The sequence below is a fragment of the Coregonus lavaretus genome (assembly GCF_964263955.1).
Source record: "Coregonus lavaretus genome assembly, chromosome: 17".
NCBI lineage: Eukaryota > Metazoa > Chordata > Actinopteri > Salmoniformes > Salmonidae > Coregonus > Coregonus lavaretus.
In genome coordinates, this window is record NC_140004.1 from 2484235 (window position 1) to 2504064 (window position 19830).

The 19830-nt window shown below is 43.7% G+C and overlaps 1 protein-coding gene across 1 annotated transcript in view; it reads right to left on the minus strand.

The window, feature by feature from the left end:
* LOC311144279 (netrin receptor UNC5C-like) overlaps window positions 1–19830 on the minus strand; it is a gene marked incomplete at its 3' end in the record, with an annotated part of 327628 nt that overhangs the window by 84393 nt on the left and 223405 nt on the right. Inside the window, exon 5 of the mRNA XM_084180292.1 lies at window positions 3952–4132. Within this exon, the coding sequence (XP_084036418.1) occupies window positions 3952–4132 (181 nt within the window). The remainder of the gene's footprint in view (window positions 1–3951; window positions 4133–19830) is intronic.

Sequence of the window (19830 nt, forward strand, 5' to 3'; positions counted from 1 at the left end):
AACCAAAACCTAATATTAGATAAAGGGAACATAAGTGAACAAATAACACAACAATTACATATTTATTTCATAAACAAAGTTATGCAACACCCAATTCCCCTGTGTGAAAAAGTAATTGCCCCCTTACACTCAATAACTGGTTATGCCACCTTTAGCTGCAATGACTACAACCAAATGCTTCCTGTAGTTGTTGATCAGTCTCTCATGTCGCTGTGGAGGAATTTTGGCCCACTCTTCCATGCAGAACTGCTTTAACTCAGTGACGTGTGGGTTTTCAAGTATGAACTGCTTGTTTCAAGTCCTGCCACAACATCTCAATTGGGATTAGGACTTTGACTAGGCCATTCCAAAACTTCCAATTTGTTGCTTTTTAGCAATTTTCATGTAGACTTGATTGTGTGTTTTGGATCATTGTCTTGCTGCATGACCCAGCTGCGCTTCAGCTTCAGCTCACAGACGGATGGTCTGACATTCTCCTGTAGAATTCTCTGATACAGAGCAGAATTCATGGTTTCTTCTATAAAGGCAAGTCGTCCAGGTCCTGAGGCAGCAAAGCATCCCCAAACCAAAGCATCCCCAAACCATGTCATCAAGAAGCAGACACAACAGAATGCAGAGCTGCACATGGTGAAACACAGGATGGCCTAAGTATGTCTCCCGAGTGGCGCAGTGGTCTAAGGCACTGCATCGCAGTGCTAGCTGTGCCACTAGAGATCCTGGTTCGAATCCAGGCTCTGCTGTAGCCAGCCGCAACCGGGAGACCAATGGGGCGGCGCACAATTGGCCCAGCGTCGTCCAGGGTAGGGGAGGGAATGGCCGGCAGGGAGGTAGCTCAGTTGGTAAAGCATGGCGTTTGCAACGCCAGGGTTGTGTGTTCGATTCCCATGGGGGCCAGTATGAAAATAAAAAAGAATAATGTATGCACTATTTGTAAGTCGCTCTGGATAAGAGTGTCTGCTAAATGACGTAAATGTATGCAAAGTGCCATACAAGGTAAAAGCCTACTACACCTCCCGACAGAACCTCTCAACCTCACAAGCATGTTGAATGGTGATAGAATAGTAATGCCACAAAACATGAGAACTGAGATGTTAAAGTGCATACACGACGGCCATCAGGACATTGTGAAGTGCTGGAAGAGAGCTAGAGGTAGTGTGTGGTGGCCTGGAATAAGTAAAAACATCCAGGAAACCAGGAGTCCAAACCTACTCAGAGGAGGGAACCTCTGATCACCACTCCACTCCCCAGTCGCCCATGGGAAAGAATAGCAGCTAACATATGTGAACTCAACAAGCAAAACTACTTAGTAGTTGTGGACTATTTTTCTAAATGTATAGAAATAGCTTACCTCAAAGACATGTCAGGAGAAACTACAAGAGCTAAACTGAAGAACATCTTCGCCAGGTGGGGATGCCCAAATATTCTAATTACAGACAATGCTCCCCAGTTCTCAGGTAGAGCTTTCACACAATTTTCGAAGGACTATGATTTCAGACACATTATCACTAGCCCTCACTACGCCCAAGTAAATGGTGAAGCAGAGCTCATGCTTGGCAGACAGCTCCGCACCACAGTCCCCACCCTGGAGGTTAACCTACAACCGGCTTGTTGACCAGACCTCCAGCAGGTGAGACATGTCGACCAGAGAGCAAAGCAGAGCTACATGCGTGTCTACAACAACAGGTATAATGTCAGAACCCTTCCAAAACTCCAGCCCGGAGTCAACGTCGCCGTGAAGCTGGACGACGAACAAGAATGGACAAAAAGACCACTTCAATGCTTCAACAGTGTGACACACCCAGGTCATACTTGGTCCAGACAGACAAGGGAATGCTGCGCAGGAATCGACGCCACCTGAAACCCTCCACAGTGCTTCAGAGACTTCTCAAAAGGGTGGAGAGGAACACCCAGAGTGGGACACGGAGTTGTACTTACCTGTTCCAGATGCCGACCCACATCCTGTCACAGCACCACAGACTCCAGTGGACATGACTTCTAGTGGCAGAGTAGTCAAACCAACAGACAGATACGGAGAGTATGTGCAGTAATTAACACTTAGCTGGCATTATGTGGCAGAATAACCCACTGCAGCTATGAAGGTGACTGGCAGTCCACCCAGCTCACCTTAGGGTAGAATATAGTTAATGTTGAAGAAACAAGAGACTGTTTTAAGGAAAGTTAAAGACAGAGAATGAGTTGATGTTTCATGAGTTGTTGAACTTTAAAGACAGAAAAGTTTGTTAGAAGACAAAAGTTTATTACAGGGTGATGTACTATAAACAGTATGTGATGTTTTGACATTTTAGAAACACATTTCTTAAAAGTCTAAAAGAAAGTGTGATGTGTTGTATTGGAACTATTGTATTTTAGCGCATGGCGCAAGTATATTCATGACGTCATATAAAAGGTGATTGGGCAAGTCGGTCTGCGTGCATCCGTCGTAACAAGTCCAGTGAAGACAGTCTCCTGTGTTATGTTACTTATTGTTTCATTAAAGTCAACCAAAGTGATATTCGCCTCCGGATTCTTCATATAAAGCATAACACTACACTTCCCACAAATCTAAAAGCATTGGATTGGTGGAGGCATGGGCTAGTGGGAGCTTAAATCATATTTCTTATACCAGTAATTTCTTTAAAAATCAGTGAAGGGAAGTGAACAAGTACACACTTTGGGAGGAAGGGGAGATAATTGGGACATAGACATAATTCTTTGTTGGGGACCCTGAGCTTGTGTGCACAGACATTTTGGAACACATACACAGGCTCGTTTAGGATCTGGCTCGGTTTTGGTGGGATTGAATTGGTAAGGGTCAGGTGTGCACATTAGGCATGTTACAGAGAGAATGTTGGTTGGATGAGAAGGCTCATTACGTTGAACAGATGGAGGTTTACTTGGTTAATCGTGCTGATTAGGGGGAAAGCGTGCTATGGTTGGCTGATGATGAGTGTTAATGGTTGTGGGGAGATGTACAGTAATTGTTTTGTCAGTTTATCGGTTGGTCTGTGTTTGGCGTTGTGTACCGGTATGACTTTCTGGGTGATAAATCATATGTCTTGGTTTTACAGAATGACGATCAGGGCCAATATTCATAAAGCATCTCATGGTAGGAGTGCTGATCTAGGATTAGGTCCCGCCTGTCCACATAATCTTATTCATTATGACATAAAATGCTAAACTTATCCTAGATTCTAGTCAGACACTTTATGAATGCATGGCCTGGTTACGGTGATTGATAGTAGTTAGGTAGATTACTGTCTATGTTTTAGAGAGACACTGTACATACATACAACTGTACTATAAATACATTGGGATCCTAGAACAGCACTCCTACTCTAAGACCCACGGCCCAGTATTGGGCAGCCCAGGGGCCGTATGTATTAAACGTCTCAGAGTAGTTGCTTATCTAGGATCAGGTCCACCCTGCCCATATTATCTTCATTCTTATGATCTAAAAGGTCAAACTGATCCTAGATCAGCACTCCCACTCTGAGACACTTAAAGGCCTGTGCAGTGAAAAACTAGATTTTCCTGTGTTTTATATATATTTTCACAGGATGAGGTTGGAATAATATTGTGAAATTGTGAAAATGATGATAATGCCCTTTTAGACATTTCAACCTGTTCTGGTGGGACATCACCAGGCGGTAAATTAGTCAATAAACCAATAAGAAAGAGAGTTCCAAACCTCTCTCCCAAAAACAGCTAGTTTTCAGTTTTCCCTCCCCACTCAGACCACTCCCAGACAGTCCTAGCAAAATTATTTCTTGACATATTGCTTTTTGCTCTAAAGCTATTTTTGTTTATTTTTGACCATTTAAATTAATTAATTGAAAACAATCACAGAACTTAATTGTTACCTAAAAATGATTTGATATTGAGATAAAAACGGCTGCATTGGACCTTTAATACATATGGACCCAGGTGTAGATAGAGCGACAGCCTACTCACCACAGACGATAACAGTAGCTGTTGTGCTTCTCCTCGTCGCAACAATGTTTTTGGCCACGCACGTATAGTTAGCTGTGTCCGACAGTCTGGCCTGCTTTATTATTAGGTTGTGGTCAATAGTGATGTAGAAGTTACGGTCATCTGCCGGGTCAATGATCTCCTCGTTCTTCAACCACTCCACCTGAGATTGAAACAAAAAGAGAAGTACGTATGAGGAGAGAAGGAAGGAATGAGGGAGGGAAGGAGGGAGGTACGAACCAGATGAAGGAGAGGACATGATGAGAAAGCTGGCTCCATTCATGAGACTAATATTTCCTGAATGCCATAGTTACGGCCAAATCTCTCGTAAATTGAACCTGTCTAAAGTTTTTACGGCAAGCGCCATGAATGTCAGAATCTATAAAATGCCACGTTTTAGGGGAATGGAATTTTCAGACATTGGAGAGGAAATTTGGTGTTATTCTTAGTTTACCATCACAGGCTTTTCCTTATAAGTTTTGCTCTGACGGAAATTCACAGAGCCGCCTAGCAGTGACAGACCCTGAAATAGACAGTGGCTCTTTAAGAATGAATTCTGTCAGCAGTGACAATGCAGCTATATGGGAATAATTAAAGGAGATGCCAAAAAACAACAATATACAAGTACAATACCACTCTGACTCAAAACAAAGGAACAAGTTTTCTGACTCTATAGCTGGTCCAAGCAGCTATAGAGTCAGACTAGTGGATGTTCAGGATGAGTTATAGAGTTCAGAGTTCATAACCTCCCCATCTACCTCAGAAGGATGTGTCGGGGAGTCACTGTTTAGGTGTGTAACTGCATGAAGGTGATAGCTTATTACCCTGCATTGGAATTGAAGTGTCTACTTTCCACTGTCTGTCTCACATGCAAGGAGTGAAATAAGAGCTGAAAGAGCCAAGTGAAAATGCCAGCTTCAAATGAGCAAGATAACAGACAAATGGAGTAGGTGGGACTTATCAATTGCTTTGATGCTCTGCGTCTCTGACAGTAATGACCCCCCTACACACCTACACCCACTCACATACCAAATACACACACAGACACACACACACACACACACTCACACAGAAAGACACACACACACACACACACAAATACCATGCCACACCAGAACCATCCTGATTAAAAGTCTGTAGGTTTGGTGATGAGGATATTCCTCATATTCACCTGTTTGACAAGCAAGCACACGTACGCACGTGCACACACATGCGCGCACACATACAAACATACACATACACACACACACACAGAACCTCATTTGACCCAGAAACTGATATATTTGGTGAGTATGGTTAGATTGAGAGATGCACACTGACATTCATCAGTGAATATATGAGAACAAGGACATTGTATTGTATCACCATCCCATGCTAACGGAGCAGGGACATGAATCTTAGCTGTGGCAGGTAGGCATGGGACAGGAGTGGGAGAGTGGTACAGTCAGTGACAGAACTACTGATCCACAGGCTTTGGACTGAGACCCAGGCTTACTGAGACAGAGACTGAGCTCTCTATAAACCACGTTTTGGTCCGTTCACTATCCAGCAGTGGAGCTGGTAGGCTCAATCACTAAATCCCAGCCTTTTTTCATACTATATAGTCTCTATTTCAAGCAGGCAAAGCCTTGCCATTTCATTTAATATCAGTTTCATTTATGAATAGTCATAATATGATATGTACACACACATGTCATCAAGGCAAATGGTGGCTATTTGAAGAATCTCAAATATAAAATATATTTTGATTTGTTTAACACTTTCTTGGTTACTACATGATTCCATATGTGTTATTTCACAGTTGATGTCTTCACTATTATTCTACAATGTAAAAAATAGTTAAAATAAAGAAAAACCCTTGAAAGAGTTGGTGTGTCCAAACTTTTGACTGGTAGTGTATATTTGTATAATCATCACAGCACGTCATTTAAATATCTGACCAATCATTTGATTATGCCGTAGGATTTTAACGAGCAAAATACCAGTCATTCAAATCATCATCTCGGGGGTTATTTTCCTTTATAAATGTCTTGGTTTTGTCATTTCTACCACCGCAGCCACAAATATCATCAAACTCCATACTGCAGGTGTACATTTCACCCCAGCCTTCATCAATGCTCCAGGCTACTCCCCACTGTACAAAATCAGCAAACCCACGAGAACACTTGTGTGAAGACCAAGAGGAAGCAGGAAAGAGCCGAAAACCCAGTGGGGATAACACTTTTGAGATTAGGAATGGAAGGAGAGAGAGAGAGAGAGAGAGAGAGAGAGAGAGAGAGAGAGAGAGAGAGAGAGAGAGAGAGAGAGAGAGAGAGAGAGAGAGAGAGAGAGAGAGAGAGAGAGAGAGAGAGAGAGAGAGAGAGAGAGAGAGAGAGAGAGAGAGAGAGAGAGAGAGAGAGAGAGAGAGAGAGAGAGAGAGAGAGAGAGAGAGAGAGAGAGAGAGAGGAGAGAGAGAGAGAGTTTATAGAATGGTTAATGCCTGTTAGCGTGCTGAAGCCAAAGTCAAAATACAGTATGTTGCAATATAAGACACAGATACATTTTTTTTTTTTTTTTTTAAGAATGTCACAATACGACTACTGAATGGTAAAACAAAACCACCAATAATTCAAAACCATTGGTAACTACCTGGTACCAAATGGTACAAACCTAAGATTGTGTCAACAAATCTCAAAGAAACTAAATTGTATTTAATATGCTATTAATTTGGTAATTGCCATTTTAACAAGTAATTTCAAAGTCACTACATGCTAAATACTTGGCTGTAAAATAAGGGGTTATCAAAAGCTGTTTTACAATAAAGCAACATTGCTGTTCTTTGAAATTCCCCTAAAACATAAACATCATCTTTACCATCAATATGGTGTTAGGGGGGTGAAATAAACATTGCTTTATAAGTTGAACATACCAAATGATAAAACAGAAATCTGAAGCACAGTGCACTTTGTTTCATGTCTGCAGGCCTGACCATAACTGAGATATTACAATTTGTTTGTCTGACTTCTGGGTCAAAGGTTTTCCAAAAATGGCACCTGTCACGATCGTCGGATATAGAGGACCAAGGCGCAGCGTGGAAGGTGAACATACTTATTTATTAAATGATACACGAACAAAACAACAGATCGATACGTGACGTCCACAGGTGCAAAACACAAACCAACACGGAACAAGATCCCACAAACACTGTGGGAAAAACCACCTGACTAAATATGGTTCCCAATCAGAGACAACCAGCAACAGCTGATACTCGTTGCCTCTGATTGAGAACCACTCTGGCCAACATAGATATACAAACACTAGACTAGACACAACGAGCACAAAACATAAACTCTACACACCCTGGCTCAACTTAAAAGAGTCCCTAGAGCCAGGGCGCCTAGAGCCAGGGCGTGACAGTACCCCCCCCCTAAAGGCGCAGCCTAAACATCACCGAACAGGGGAGGGCTGGGTGGGCATTCCTCCTCGGAGGCGGTTCCGGCTGCGGGCTTGACCACCACCCTCTACTAACCCCCCTCGTAGTGCCCCTGGTCTGGTCTAGCCCCACTGGCTGGAGCTGGACTGGACTTCGGTGGAGCGGATTGCTCAGGCTCCGGTGTGGAGCAGCTGACCGGTACCTGACCAGGCACCGGTGAAACGGGCACGGGCTGGCGATGCGCACCACAGGTTTGGTGCGGGGAGCAGGAACAGGCCGGACCAGGCTGGCGACGCGCACCATTGGCTTGGTGCGGGGAGCAGGAACAGGCCGGACCGGGCTGGCGACGCGCATCACTAGCCTGGTGCGGGGAGCAGGAACAGGCCGGGCCAGGCTGGCGATGCGCACCACAGGTTTGGTGCGGGGAGCAGGATCGGGCTGAGCCGGGCTGGCGACGCGCACCATAGGCTTGGTGCGAGGGGCAGGAACAGGCCGGGCCGGGCTGGCGACGCGCACCATAGGCTTGGCGCGATGGACAGGAACAGGCCGGACCGTACTGGGAACACACACCACTGGCCTTACACGGGGATCAGGAACGGGCCGGACCGGACTGGCAACACACATCAGTACCTCTCGCCGTGCCTCTACATTTTCCTTCCCTCTATACACCAATGGCTCCCGTAACCCGGTGGCCTTCTCTCCTCATCCACCAACTCGCCCCTTATCTGCCTCCAGTGGCCCCGTCGTCCCTGCCATGTGCCCCCCCCTAAAAATGTCTTGGGGGTGCCCCTCGCCTGTCCGATGACTGCCCGGTTGGCGCCGCTTCTCCTCTCCTGCCTGGGCACGCTGCTTGGTCCTGTATTGGTGGGATCTTCTGTCACGATCGTCGGATATAGAGGACCAATGCGCAGCGTGGAAGGTGAACATACTTATTTATTAAATGATACACGAACAAAACAACAAATCGATACGTGACGTCCACAGGTGCAAAACACAAACCAACACGGAACAAGATCCCACAAACACTGTGGGAAAAACCACCTGACTAAATATGGTTCCCAATCAGAGACAACCAGCAACAGCTGATACTCGTTGCCTCTGATTGAGAACCACTCTGGCCAACATAGATATACAAACACTAGACTATACACAACGAGCACAAAACATAAACTCTACACACCCTGGCTCAACTTAAAAGAGTCCCTAGAGCCAGGGCGTGACAGCACCAAAATTACTTGAATGAATGAAACTCAAATTTCTCAAGATAGGAATGTCCTATCAACATGACATTTTCAGGGATTATACATTTTATGAGCATGTTAAAATGAAATATACTGAAATATACACTACCGTTCAAAAGTTTGGGGTCACTTAGAAATATCCTTGTTTTCAAAAGAAAAGAAAGAAAATTGTCCATTCAAATAACATAAAATTGATCATAAATACAGTGTAGACACTGTTAATGTTGTAAATGGCTATTGTAGCTGGAAACAGCTGATTTTTAATGGAATATCTACATAAGCGTACAGATGCCCATTATCAGCAACCATCAGTCCTGTGTTCCACTGGTATGTTGTGTTTGCTAATCCAAGTTTATCATTTTAAAAGGCTAATTGATCATTAGAAAACCCTTTTGCAATTATGTTAGCACAGCTGAAAACTGTTGTGCTGATTACAGAAGCAATACAACTGGCCTTCTTGAGACTAGTATCTGGAGCATCAGCAATTGTGGGTTCGATTACAGAATCAAAATGACCAGAAACAAAGAACTTTCTTCTGAAACTCGTCAGTCTATTCTTGAATTGAGAAATGAAGGCTATTCCATGCGAGAAATTGCCAAGAAACTGAAGATCTCATACAATGCTGTGTACTACTCCCTTCACATAACAGCACAAACTGGCTCTAACCAGAATAGAAAGAGGAGCACAACTGAGCAAGAGAACAAATACATTAGAGTGTCTAGTTTGAGAAACAGACGCCTCACAGGTCCTCAACTGGCAGCTTCATTAAATAGTACCCGCAAAACACCAGTCTCAACGTCAACAGAGAAGAGGCGACTCCGGGATGCTGACCTTCTAGGCAGAGTAGCAAAGAAAAAGCCATATCTCAGACTGGCCAATAAAAAGAAAAGATTAAGATGGGCATAAGAACACAGACATTGGACAGAGGAAGATTGGAAAAAAAGTGTTATGGACAGTTATCAAAGTTTGAGGTATTCGGATCACAAAGAATAACATTTGTGAGATGCAGACCAAATGAAAAGATGATTGAGGAGTGCTTGATGCCATCTGTCAAGCATGGTGGAGGTAATGTGATGGTCTGGGGGTGCTTTGGTGGTGGTAAAGTGGGAGATTTGTACAGTGTAAAAGGGATCTTGAAGAAGGAAGGCTTTCACTCTACTATGCAACGCCATGCCATATCCTGTGGACGGCGCTTGATGGGAGCCAATTTCCTCCTACAACAGGACAATGACCCAAAGCACAGCTCCAAGCTATGCAATAACTATTTAGGGAAGAAGCAGTCAGCTGGTATTTTGTCTATAATGGAGTGGCCAGCACAGTCACCGGATCTCAACCCTATTGAGCTGTTGTGGGAGCAGCTTGACCGTATGGTACGTAAGAAGTGCCCATCAAGCCAATCCAACTTGTGGGAGGTGCTTCAGGAAGCATGGGGTGACATTTCTTCAGATTACCTCAACAAATTGACAACTAGAATGCCAAAGGTCTGCAAGGCTGTAATTGCTGCAAATGGAGAATTCTTTGACACAATTATTATTTCTATTAAAAATCATTATTTCTAACCTTGTCAATGACTACATTTCCTATTCATTTTGCTATATTTCCTATTCAAACTCATGTCATGTATGTTTTCATGGAAAACAAGGACATTTCTAAGTGACCCCAAACTATTGAACGGTAGTGTATATACAGTGGGGAAAAAAAGTATTTAGTCAGCCACCAATTGTGCAAGTTCTCCCACTTAAAAAGATGAGAGAGGCCTGTAATTTTCATCATAGGTACACGTCAACTATGACAGACAAATTGAGAATATTCTTCTCCAGAAAATCACTTTGTAGGATTTTTAATGATTTGTTTTGCAAATTATGGTGGAAAATAAGTATTTGGTCACCTACAAACAAGCAAGATTTCTGGCTCTCACAGACCTGTAACTTCTTCTTTAAGAGGCTCCTCTGTCCTCCACTCGTTACCTGTATTAATGGCACCTGTTTGAACTTGTTATCAGTATAAAAGACACCTGTCCACAACCTCAAACAGTCATACTCCAAACTCCACTATGGCCAAGACCAAAGAGCTGTCAAAGGACACCAGAAACAAAATTGTAGACCTGCACCAGGCTGGGAAGACTGAATCTGCAATAGGTAAGCAGCTTGGTTTGAAGAAATCAACAGTGGGAGCAATTATTAGGAAATGGAAGACATACAAGACCACTGATAATCTCCCTCGATCTGGGGCTCCACGCAAGATCTCACCCCGTGGGGTCAAAATGATCACAAGAACGGTGAGCAAAAATCCCAGAACCACACGGGGGGACCTAGTGAATGACCTGCAGAGAGCTGGGACCAAAGTAACAAAGCCTACCATCAATAACACACTACGCCGCCAGGGACTCAAATCCTGCAATGCCAGACGTGTCCCCCTGCTTAAGCCAGTACATGTCCAGGCCCGTCTGAAGTTTGCTAGAGTGCATTTGGATGATCCAGAAGAGGATTGGGAGAATGTCATATGGTCAGATGAAACTTTTTGGTAAAAACTCAACTCGTCGTGTTTGGAGGACAAAGAATGCTGAGTTGCATCCAAAGAACACCATACCTACTGTGAAGCATGGGGGTGGAAACATCATGCTTTGGGGCTGTTTTTCTGCAAAGGGACCAGGACGACTGATCCGTGTAAAGGAAAGAATGAATGGGGCCATGTATCGTGAGATTTTGAGTGAAAACCTCCTTCCATCAGCAAGGGCATTGAAGATGAAACGTGGCTGGGTCTTTCAGCATGACAATGATCCCAAACACACCGCCCGGGCAACGAAGGAGTGGCTTCATAAGAAGTATTTCAAGGTCCTGGAGTGGCCTAGCCAGTATCCAGATCTCAACCCCATAGAAAATCTTTGGAGGGAGTTGAAAGTCCGTGTTGCCCAGCGACAGCCCCAAAACATCACTGCTCTAGAGGATATCTGCATGGAGGAATGGGCCAAAATACCAGCAACAGTGTGTGAAAACCTTGTGAAGACTTACAGAAAACGTTTGACCTGTGTCATTGCCAACAAAGGGTATATAACAAACTATTGAGAAACTTTTGTTATTGACCAAATACTTATTTTCCACCATAATTTGCAAATTAATTCATTAAAAATCCTACAATGTGATTTTCTGGAATTTTTTTCCCTCTTTTTGTCTGTCATAGTTGACGTGTACCTATGATGAAAATTACAGGCCTCTCTCATCTTTTTAAGTGGGAGAACTTGCACAATTGGTGGCAGACTAAATACTTTTTTTCCCCACTGTACATATGCAAATTGGCTGTAAACGTATGTGCATGTTTCATGATGTACACAATAAATCATTGACAATCATTAACAAATGAGTATTTATTAGTTTTGACCTACTAATGCAATTAGTCAGACACATATGCTACTGAACTAACCATAGATAATAATTTTGGGGTTTTAATGTGCTTGTAACAGCAACACTTATACTCCTATTATTTTTCTTCTGTCACAACTTCCTCCGAAGCTGCCTCCTCTCCTTGTTCGGGCAGGCTTCGGCGTTCGTCATCACCGGCCTTCTAGCCACTGCCGCTCCATATCTCATAATTCCATTTGTTTTGTCTTGTCTATTACACACACCTGGTTCATATCCCCTCATTAGTACATGTATAAGTGTTCCCTCTGCCCCCCTTGTCCTTGTGGGTGATTGTTTAATGTGAGGAGAGAGTAGCTTGGTTGAGCTACGTGTACTTTGTATTGCCAGGGTATATTTTCCCCGTGTGCCTGTTTTGTTCCAGTGCGCTTGTTTTGCACACTGGACTGTTTGACGCTATCCAGCGTAACTCTGTACTACGGAATAACTCTGTATTCTGGGATTTACCGTCCTGCGTCTGACTCCTTCAAATCACCTCTCACATCTTCTGCCCACTCCTTCTCTAAAACCTTTGAGCTAGAGACTTTTTCGTGGAAAAGTACAAACTTTTATTACACTTATGCGCTGTATGAGCCTTAAACCTGTACATTTCCACTGTCTGTTTCTCTCATGTAAGAAGAAGACAGTGTTTTTTCTCTCTTGTTTCTGAGTAACTTAGTCACGCCGTCATAGACAAAGGGCCAGAGAGTGACCAGTTTTTGGTCCATCCTGTTCTTTTCATATCTTTTAAGGGCACAGCTGTGTGGAGATATGAAGAGAACAGAGGCTAGCTTGAGCAGCAGGGACAATTCTATCAGCAGAAAGGAGTAACAAAACTTGGTTTATCACTTGTTTGTACCTTATGTTCCAATCATGATCTCACACACCTTCTAAACTGCAGCATAGACTAAGGTTATAAAAGCTGAGACCCAACTCTTGTTCGTTGGGCTCTTAACGCTGCACTGTTTGAGGGATTGTTAACCAGCTCCAGATTTGCAGATTTGCAAATCTTATAATAAAAGTTGTTGTTTTGAAGAATCTGTCTCTCGCCTGCTCAGCCGCCTCCACTGCCGCAACAATACCTGATATGACTGCAGGACCGTCAGACCCCTCAGAGGCAGCCCCAGAGCAGTAGGAACCCATTCTGCACACCGCCTACAATGACTCCCGTTTCACCGGAGGACTACAGGCATAGATTGGAGAACTGTTTCCGCAAATACAGTGACATCAGACCAGCAACCGATGACTACAACAGCCTATTGAAGGCTGCCCTGATGAATGGACTTTTGCCAGCCCTTGGCAAACAGGTTAAGACGACCTACATTGGCTGGGACACTACTACCCTACAGACGGTCATTGAACACTGTAAACACGCTGAGAGGCAGCAACTGTCTCAAGAAGATAAGACGAAACAGAGAATGGAAAAGGATGAATGCACAACTGGCATTCTCAAGGACAGTGCCAGCAGCAGCAGGCTCAGGGAGAACCTCAAAACGATGGACAGAGAGGAAAAGGAAGAGGTAGAGGGAGAGGAGGAGACAGTGCTGACGGACAGGCCGGACGACAGCAACAACAGGGCAGGAACTTTGCCTGCTATAATTTTGGAAAGAGTGGACATTTTGCAATAGACTGCAAGAACGGATCGGGTGGGGCAGGGCGAGGGGGAGGTAACTGGAGAACAGGACCGCCAACGAAAACGACCCTTTACAACCCACACACAGACTGACGCGAGGTTGAGACAGTTGACACCCTTGGACAGCATTTCAAGATTTTTTCAAGCCCCATGTGGAGCCAATTGTTCGTCTCTTCATCAATGGTGAGTCAATTTAATTTCTAGTAGATACTGGCGCAGCAATGTCTGTCATATAAATTCTAAAACTCTGTCCAATCCTCCCATGTCAAATGAATCAGTTAGCACTGTGAGGGTCTCGGGAGTAATTATGAAAGAGTTACTCCCGATGCCCTTGCCGGTTAAAATTGATGATACGTGCAGGACACATCGATTTATTGCCTCTGCATTTTGCCCTGTACATTTGGCAGGAAGAGATTTTCTCTGTGCATTGACGCATCACATTGTGACCCAATTGAAGAGATTTTCTCAACGGCCCGTAGCTGTTGGAAAAAGAAAGGCAGTTTTATGCCACAGACAGACCTACATTGCACCGCCCATTTCTCACCATTGATGAGAGATTTACACTTTGAGAGATTTACACTTTGAGAGATTTATACTTTGAGAGATTTATATTATGAACAAAATTGGCTGAAAGAAACTGCACCTCAAGAAAGCTTACTATGCAGATACTCACGACCTTCAGATTACAGTGGGCCTCAGTTTTGTTTTGTGCTCTTAGTATTAAGATGTCTAAAGAACAGGCTTTATTAATTTTTTTTAGGATACTGGTGTCTGGTTGAAATCTGTCTTGCAGGTCACTGACTGGGAACGCAGAGCGGATGGGTCTAAATCCTGTGGAGACTGAGTCACCCTTGTTGGCTGGTCTCCCAGACTCTCTGTGGGCTAAAGATAAGTATGACATTGGGGGTGAAACCACATACGTCACACCTGAGAGCACACAGACCTGGCCAAGGCAAGTATCCCCGAGTCAAGAGGCAGTGCGGGGGATTACCCCTGTTCACGCTTCATTGGTAGAAAGAGTAGCAATTGTGTCTTTTCCAGACTCTCCCTGCAACAGTCCCATTCTTCTTGTCCGGAAAGCCTCGGGTGATTGGCGTTTTGTTCAAGATCTTAGACCAGTTAACGATGCAGTTTATGCAAGAGCTCCAGTTCCAAACCCCGTTACAGTACTATCTGCCGTGCCGGCGTCGGCTAAATGGTTTTCAGTTGTTGATTTGGCTAATGCTTTCTTTAGCATTCCCGTCTCTCCACAACCACAGTTCTGGTTCGCGTTTACAATATACGAAATCTGACCGCCTGCAGGGTTTTCTGCCGCTTTGGCGCAACATTTTGAGGGTTTCATACCCCCCGCTGGGAGTATGTTAATACAGTATGTTGATGACCTGTTACTGTGTTATATGAAACCCAACAAGCATGCGAAGTCGACACCAGAACTCTGTTAGTATTCCTTCCTGAAATGGCCACAAAGTTTCTAAGAAAAAAGCTGCAGCTTGTGTCTCAATCCGTTAAGTATCTAGGACATGATATTACACCAAATGGTAGGAAATTGGGTCTAGAGCATGTGGCTGCAATTCTACCTGTACCACAGCCAGTTACAAAACAGCATATGTAAACACTCACAGGAATGGCAGGCTATTGTAGAGCCTGGATGTCTGACTATGCTGAGGTTGTACAGCCACTCTCTGACCACAAGATGGCGATGAATGACAAGATACAGTGGACTCCAGGGGGATTCAAGGAGAACCAATAGTGGCTTATACAATAACTATGGCTGCGACTACCCTAGAGAGTGCTAAATTACCACCACATCTGTCAGCCTAAGCTGCAGAATTGTTTACTCTCACTAGAGCATGCATTTTGGCTTTGGAATTGAATTTAAGTGAACCAATGCCAAGAGTGTGCAAAGCTGTCATCAAGGGAAAGGGTGGCTACTACTATAGCATATATCTGAGGAAGGGTAAAAAACAACTTCTACAGTGTTGAACGTTTCCAAGAGCCCAGTGGTCACCTTCATTTTCTAAATGGAAAAAATATGGAACTACCCATACTCTGCCTAGAGCTGTCCGTCCGACCAAACTGAGCAACCAGGAAAGGAGGCCCTTGGTGAGGGAGGTGACCAATAACCCAATGATCACTCTGACAGAACTACAAAGTTCCTTGGCTGTGATGGAAGAACCTTCCAGAAAGACAACAGTCTCTACAGCACTTCACCAATCTGGGCTTTATGGGGAGTGGCCAGACAGAAGCCACGCCTGAGAAAAAGCATGCCTGGAGTTTGCAAAAAGGCACGTGAAATACTCGGAGAGCATAAGGCAAAAGATTCTGTGGTCTAATGAGACAAAAATGTAACTCTTTGGACTGAATGCAAAGCGCTATGTCTGGAGAAAACCAGGCACAGTTCATCACTTCTGTGAAGCATGGTGATGGCAGCATCATGCTATGGGGATGCCTTTCAGTGGCAGGGACTGGGAGTCTGGTAAGGATGGAGGGAACAATGAATGGAGCCAAATACAGGCAAATCCTTGATGAGAACCTGCTTCAGAGTACAAACAATCTTAGACTGTGGCGAATATTTATGTTCCAACAGGACAATAATCCCAAGCATACAGCGAAAGCAACGCTGGAATGGCTTCAAAACAAGAACGTAAAAATCCTTGAGTGGCCCAGCCAAAGCCCAGACTAGAATCCCATTGACAATCTGTGGAAAGACTTGAAGATTGCTGTTCACCACCGCTCCCCATCAAATTCAACAGAGCTTGAGAAAATCTGCAAGGAAGGTGAGAAAATCCCCAAATCCAGATGTGCAAAGCCGATACAGACACACCCAAAACGACTCAAAGCTGTAATCGCCGCCAAAGGCACTTCTACGAAGTATTGACTCAGGGGTATGAATACTTATGTAAATTAGATCTTTCTGTGTTTCATTTTCAATACATTTGCAAAATGTTCTAAAAACATGCTTTCACTTTGTCATTATGGGTTATTGTTTGTAGATGGGTGAGAACATTTGTGACCGACCGGTTCGATTCGGTCATATGTAGTAACATTTGAAATGTTGTTTTTTACATTGAATAAAAGTAGAGACTCAGAGCTAGAAAATTGTATATCATACACTACAGTTGAGGAACAATGGGAAAGTAATACTGCTTTGAAAGTTGATGAACTTGTAACCTCACTTTTGAGAAAATGGCCTTTGAATGTGTTGGTACACCTACTGGAGAGCTCTTCTTTGTCTACACCCATTCAGCATCATTCACACCCTCTAAAGCCTTAGACCATCTTAGCCATCTCTTTAAGGATTCACATGTGAGGCCATGTACTAAACAACCAAAGATTTCAAGGCTAAAGGCTGGTTTATACTACGGTGTGTTCGTAAATTTAATCTGGAGTGCTAGAGTGTGCTCAGAGTGCGCTCTGGGCATTCGTAAACTCAGAGCATTGTCAGATTGTCCGTTCGTAAATTCAGAGCGTTTCACTCTCGGAGCGTTCAGAGCGCACACTGGACGCTCTGGCCGAGGAGTAGGGTTGAGCCGAGCGTTCTGACCTAACAACATCAGTCAAGCACCCAATGTAACTGGCTAATGTTGGCTAGCTTGCTAGCTACTTCCAGCTCACTCTGACCATTTTACCCATCCTAGCAGAGCTGGTTAAGCTGTTTTTATGTTATCCAGAGCATTGGTGACTGCAACTGTGCTGCTGGCAACAATTGAACCCTTTGACGAGTTTGATCACGTATGTGTGATCATTGTTGAGTGGTCCCTGCAGCGTACGATCTCAAATATGTGATTGGAACTGTAACAACAGAACGTATGACGCAACAAACGCCTCTAAACAGCATTGTTGTCTGAACAGCATCTCAATATTTTTTTGTACTGATGGAAAATAAAGGTCTTAAACTTTATTCCTCAATTTTACCTTTTATTGTAAAAGATAAATGCAAACTTCATCATCCAAGCATCACACGGAACACATCCACAGCCAAACTCATTCCAAAAACCAATCTAAATAACAGGTTGCGCTGACAAAAAAACTAAACATAAGTTTGCGACCTAACAGCTAGACTAGTTTACAATGTACCACATCGCTGGTGAGCAAAAGATACTAATGTAATGTTGTTTAGAAAATAAATGCGTGTCAGCTAAGCTAACAGCAGCTAAATTCTTTATGATGGCAGCCATGTTTGTTTATGTTTGACTTGGTGAAAAATCCCTAATCCCAGAATGCCATTCACTATAAGACGCAAATAAACAAAGTGAAAGATGGCTGCGCTCATTGCCTGAAAAATATTAACTTAGTTTAGCCACTTTTCAGCATATTACAAATCATTGATGTACTTGTTACAGTGTATACAAGAACCGGAGCACATGACTTCACAAGTCGTTTACTGTTTTTGACAAATCACAAAGCAAATAAAATCATCACACCAAATACAAGCCTACTGCCTAGCTTAACCGTAGCGTGAAAGCTAAACAGGGATGAAACCATTTTAGGGGGGTTTGTGGGGGGGTTAATTTAATTTGTGGGGGATGTTCAAGTCCATGGGGGGTAGAAATGGGGGAAGGTATCGTGGGGGGATATGATGCAGGAAATATTACTATGATGGAGGATTTATCAAAAAATTGGGTGCAAACACAAGAGAAGTTTATACGCTAAATAAAAATAAAACCCCTGGAAAGGGGGGTCTGAGTTGGCAACCATGAGCTACCAAAGTTACAATCTGATGCCACGTTCAAAACAACTGGGAACTGGGAAATCTCCGACTTCTGACTTCAGTGAGTTCAAGACAACTGGTAACTCGGGGAAAAAATAGTTTTGAACGGTCATCCAACTCGGAATTCCAACTCGGGAACTCTGGCCTCTTTCTAGAGCTCCGACTTTCCGACCTGAAGATCATTGACGTCATGATTTTACCTAGTATTTTTCAGAGTTCACAGTTGTCTTGAAAGCACCATAAGTCAGTCAAGTGAACAATCCCTTGTTATAACATCTTTGGTCTGAAAGACGCTTACGTGACAACCCAAATGCATTGTATAATGTCAACAAACATGGCACCACACATAGCCAGCAAATAGCTTTGCATTAGCTCATCATAATCAGTAAACATTCAAAAAAGTATTTTACACATATCATATGTGTCCATTACAATCTATGCAAGAATCGGAATGCATGATTTGTGACCAGTACTTAAAAACATGTGAATAAAACAGTAAATACATTATGATCCATACATTCACACAGTGAGCTGCAGCAGAAACGACAACACGATATACAGAAAATAAGCCACTTACTTTGATAGGAACGCACACAAGTCCAATTCGTAAGGAAAACAACCATGAAGGCAATGGTACAAGCCAGAAAATGTGCTGGGGGAAAACGTTTGTGCAAGGCCTGTTCTGACTAGAGATGCGCAATGCCTTCATACTTGATCTGGGGAAACACTAGGTAAGTGCTTGGGCTCTCATTGAAGAGAGAAGTTTGTCCGGCTCAGTAAAGCCTCAAACATAAATTGTCTGCAACAGTGAAATGGGCTACTTCTTATGTGAATTAATGAGGAGGCGGAACACACCTCAATTCAAGCTGTTGTTAGAAAACAAAAATGGTTATAAAATAATTAGAAATGGACAGGTTGAAACATAGCCTATAGATAATTAGCAGGCAGCGTGCCTTGGTTTGAGGGCAGCGCGGGTAACTGTTTTGTTGCGTAACAATCACATTTTGGAACAGTGAGAGCATTCTGACATCACGCGCATGAAAAAACTCATGCAGGGGATGTTATGTGGGCAGCTTGTCTCTCCCTTTTCTGTTTCCCTTCCTCCTTGTTTTGTCCCCTCTTTGTCTGTCGTATCTGTATGTGGGTTTGTCCCCATTATGTTGGTGCGTCTGCCGGTGTGTGTCTGGAGTGGATCGGGGGGCGTGCTCAGGATCTGCCTCTCCTGTGCAGCTGCGGGTTGTTTCCAGTGATTCCTGCCTACGCAGCTGCATCCTATTCTCTCATCAACCTGCACTACTAATTCCTGGGCATGGCTCTCCACCGGCGCCAGATCGTTGTTCTTACTAGAGCGGTAACTTAGCTCACCAGTAGAGTTTAATTGTCTTTGTCTTCAGCCTGGCTCTTTACTCTCCTTAACCTGTCGTTTGTTTTGTCTTCAGTTCAGACATACCTCCCAACCTTCCTGCCTG